This window comes from Buceros rhinoceros, unplaced genomic scaffold, assembly GCF_000710305.1.
Source record: "Buceros rhinoceros silvestris isolate BGI_N320 unplaced genomic scaffold, ASM71030v1 scaffold13394, whole genome shotgun sequence".
Classification (NCBI taxonomy): domain Eukaryota; kingdom Metazoa; phylum Chordata; class Aves; order Bucerotiformes; family Bucerotidae; genus Buceros; species Buceros rhinoceros.
In genome coordinates this window covers 11,721-16,041 of record NW_010408883.1, presented here as the reverse complement: position 1 = coordinate 16,041, position 4,321 = coordinate 11,721, and the positions used below count along the sequence as shown (strand labels likewise).

General features: G+C 47.6%; 1 protein-coding gene across 1 annotated transcript in view; it reads left to right on the top strand.

Moving 5' to 3' along the window:
* ADAMTS9 (ADAM metallopeptidase with thrombospondin type 1 motif, 9) overlaps positions 1-2,683 on the top strand; it is a gene marked incomplete at its 5' end in the record, with an annotated part of 81,235 nt that extends 78,552 nt beyond the window's left edge. Inside the window, 2 exons of the mRNA XM_010135033.1 lie at positions 368-472; positions 2,594-2,683. Coding sequence (XP_010133335.1) covers positions 368-472; positions 2,594-2,683 — 195 coding nt within the window. The remainder of the gene's footprint in view (positions 1-367; positions 473-2,593) is intronic.
* Between the last annotated feature and the right edge of the window lie 1,638 nt (positions 2,684-4,321).

Below are 4,321 nucleotides of genomic sequence, written 5' to 3'. Positions count from 1 at the left end.
GGCCGGCGGCCCCAGGCCCTGGGGGTCCCTTTCTCGCCAGCCGCTGGAGCATGTCGGGCTCCACAGTTTGCCATGGAAAAGCCAAGAATGCCCTCAGCCGGCAAACCGAGAAAAAGCAGTGTAAATCCGAGAAAAAGCCGTGCAAATCCAAGATGAAGCCCCTGCAGCAACCAAGGAGAAGGAAATTCCTAACCCGAGACATGCTGTGATTTGTACAATATGTGCTAATTAATCGCCATCAGAGAGGCGGAAAAAATTGAAAACATGGCTGGCAAGATCCTGATAGAAAAGTGACCCCATGGCAAGCCACGGGAAACCGAAGCACGGCGTTTCAGGATAACCAGACTCATCTGCTTGGTTTTTTTAGGGTCGCTTCAGCATAGACCTTTATGGGACCGGCCTGTCCTTAACGGGAACAGCAAAGTGGCTCTCGCAAGGGAATTATGCTGTGTCAGAAATTCAAAAATCCCCAGTAAGTTGTAATTTTAATTACGGTTTTACCTGCTCATGACAAGTTTTAATTACCATGTTGTCTTTCATCTTCCAAGTAGAGACTAACAAAAATCTAACATCTGACATTAAAGTATTGCCTGTAATTGTATGTGGGGAGGGGGGCCCTAGCAGGTTTAACTTGATTTGAGTTATTGCAATTAATTAGTGAGCCTGCTTAACCAGGAAGCTGAAAATGCTGTGTGCTGAGGGGCAGACATATCCTTAATTAATTGTCGGAGATGTCCAGCACAGATCGTGCATCACACAGCAGGCAGGGCCAGGGCATGCGGGGTGAGGGCTGCAGAGCAGTGTGACCTGCCGCAGAGGATCTGGGTATGGGGGGAGTGCCCTGAGTAGGAATCGTTCCCAAGGTGTTGCTGATAAAGTGTGGAGGATGTAGACCTTCCCGGGGGGGCTGGGCTGGGCTGGGCTTACCTTCCTGGGAGACATTGGAGTCACCCGAGCTCCAATGGGCTGGAGCTGCCCCACAGTGTGCCGCACCCTGGAGCACTGATCCCTGTGACTGTCTGTCCTGAGGTCTCTGGGTAAGCTAGGCAGGCCTTCAGAATCACTCCACAGCCAAATCTGAGCTTGTATGGCTTAATTTGCCTGCCCATTAACACCTCCATCGCTGTGTCTCTTCACACTGTTGCTTCTGTGTCATGTTCTGAAATTGGAGAAACCCACGATTGCTTTTTTGGCTGTTACTTCATGTGAGTCATCCCAAGTGCCCCTGTTAAAACTCTCCAAAGGAGGTCACCATAATCATCTCACAAAAAGTAATTTGCAAAATATCCTCTCTTGTACTTCTTTCAGTCTCTGGCTCCGGGGAACCTCTTGAGCCCATGAGCCTCATCAGTGCAGGTGCTCTTAGAGGAGAATTAAATGCTGCTGGTCTGACCGTGCTGCAGCAAAGCATCCTCCAGTGCAGGTAGAAGAGGGGCCAGCACAGACCCCATATGATAGTTCTGGCAGGTGCTTTGCTATTCTTCCCCCTGTCAGAAAGGAGAAGCCCGGACAGTGGAGTTTGGGGTTGCGGAGAGCAGACACCATCACGGCTGGCAGAATTAAAACAAACTTTAAGGGTCAGGAGGTCTAAGAGACAACTTTTACCTCCATCACTTGGAGGCATCTGTCAAACTCTGTTCCAAGGGTATAATTGCACACAAGAGCAGAAGAAAGAAAGGCACAGTGAGAAGAGATGATAGCAGCCTGCTGCAATCACAGATCAATAGTGTCAAGGGCAGGATAGAGCTCGTTTAAAAAGAAATGCTTTGTGCAAGCTTTTTCTGCACTTAAGTCCAATTTTCCGGTAATTGAGGGGTGAATTCCCCTCAAGGACTGTCTGTCCATTGTAATGTCCATGAGAAGAAAGGCTCTGCAGAGGTGGCATAAGGAAGGCCAGACAGAGGTATTCACCTGCTGGTATTAATCTCCTGACTCAAGACCGGAGTTGTACCATGCTTGCTGGGCTCTCCTGGAGACCAGGCGAACCCCAGGACCACTCCAGATTTTCCTGTGTCTCCTCTGGCTGTGGAAATGCAGTGCTGAGGAGGGATGGCGCCTTAGAGAGTGGCATCGCCTCACCCCATCGCTTTCCCTCTCGTCTTGGCTCTTGAGCTACTCCAGGCCTTTCCCTTCCAAGTGGAGGTTTCTTGGTGTTGCCTGTGAATACCCTTCCTGTGCCCTTCACATGCTCAGGCACAGCTGAGGAGTTGTTATTGTCTAGATGAGGTTTTGCTCTTGTGTGAGAGAAATTTTCCACTCATTACAGTTAATCACTGTGGGGCAAATTGGAGAAAGCAGATACCCTTGAGATATCCCTCCAAATGGCCTTCTCCTTGGGCATCTCTCAGTGTAATAAATCAAAACTACCCTTTCTTATTTGCGTTCACCATCTGACCTGGTAGCACTAAAGACAATTACATTTGCATATATTTAAATATAACAGTGATTTTGTAGATCAATTTAGGGATAACTTGTTTTCCTTCCAAGACATTTTCTGTTAAAAACTCTGGCTGGAATAACCCAGATCTGGGCTTTCCACAGCGTGAAGTGCCTAAGCCCTTACATGAGATGTTATTTCTGATTTTGCCTGCAGGATGGTACCAAAGTAGTAGGAAAGTGTGGCGGTTACTGCGGCAAGTGTACTCCATCCTCTGGAACAGGCCTCGATGTTCAGGTGTTATAGCGATGGTGAGTTCCCAGCTGCTTCTGCACAAAGGCAGCTCTTCCCAAGAACATCCTGAAGGAGCAGATCAGGCCACACTTGCAAAAGCACTCGTGCATTGGTGGCAAGCATCCGCCCCACGCAGCACCTGGGGAGCGATGGGATCCTGTGCTCCCAGTCATCGCTTCCTCCAGTAACCCTGACGGGTGTAACACTGTCAGCTGGAAATGCGCTTCCCACCTCGCTGGCGCTCGTCTGGGCTTTGCTCTTGTGCTGATCTCTCCAATTACAGGTTTCAGAGGCAGAGGTGATGATCTGACTCTAATGTGCACCTTGTCTGTATTTTCCAGGTTCTCTGAAAGCAGCCAGCGGAGATGAGACGGATGAAGGATAGCGATGCAATACCTCTGCCTTCCACTTTTTTTATGTTTATGTCTGTATATAGATCGCATATTCTTAATGTACAGTATGATATTTATGTTTCGAATTATTTATTTTGATTTAATATTTTTGTACTTAAAATCATTATATTAAGGCTGCTTTTACTATTTTTATTTTTTATTGTTAAATCCTGCAGTCAAACCACTGCATTTTGCGTACTCTACATTATATGTAGCATTATGACAAGTGATACTTTATGGTCACTGTATTCAGTTGTTTACTTTCAATCAGTAATTTTCCTTCAGTTATGGGCTGCTTTGGCCCTCTACGGTGCTACACAATCTGCACAGGGGTATTTTTGGCATTTCAATCTGTCTTTATGTAAGGAGAATAGACAAGATGTGCTTAAATTTTATTTTTAGGGATTAGGCCGACAGCACTCAAGGAAAACATGACAATGAATACAGTGCTAGTTGCATTAGCAATCTTTATCTTTTAGGTATGTTTTGAATTTCACATGACCTCTGTGGCCAGTGCTAAAAGCGCTGGTTTGGTGCTAACATGATATTTATTAATGCTCTGTAGTTTTAGTTAATCCGCTGCCTTTATCAGTGAAAAAAGGAAGAAAGCAGAAAAGTTATCAGGCAATTCAAATAAATTAAGGTCTACCCCAGGTTTAGGAAAATTCCTGCAGATGGATCTTCAGCTCGAGCCCCTTTTTTGTGGGGCTGTGGAGTGAACTGGCTTTTCAAAACAAGGTATCTTTGTCTCCTGATTGCATGTGCCACTGTGCTTCCTGGCTCCATCTGGAAGCGGGGCATTAACTCATCCCAGACAGGCTGATCAGGCCATATGTTTCCCTGGGCTGTGCGCTGGGAAGCGACGCAGTTCCTTACGGACGTCTCACCAAATCCAATTGTGAAGCCGAAAGCATCCCTGCCGTGTTATCACCCCACGGGGCCAGCGAGGACCGCAGGGTCCGTGGCAGGGAGCGAGGAACAGCACACCCAGCCAAGCCACCCCTTGCTTTTGGCCGGGAGCCTCCATTGCAGGCACCTGCAGCATCTCCCCGGCTTCCTACTCACTCACAGACCATCTGCAAAGGGAGGCTTCAGTGCCGGCTCTGCCTCATTTTAACAAGATCACTCTGTACTTACAGATAACTCTGCCCCCCCCTTTCAAAAACAAGCTGTTTTACGCCTACTTCTGTGTTGCTTCAGATCTTCCTGGTAAGGCATCTGCGCTCCCTGCCTAGCCGCCAGCCCTTGTACAACCAGA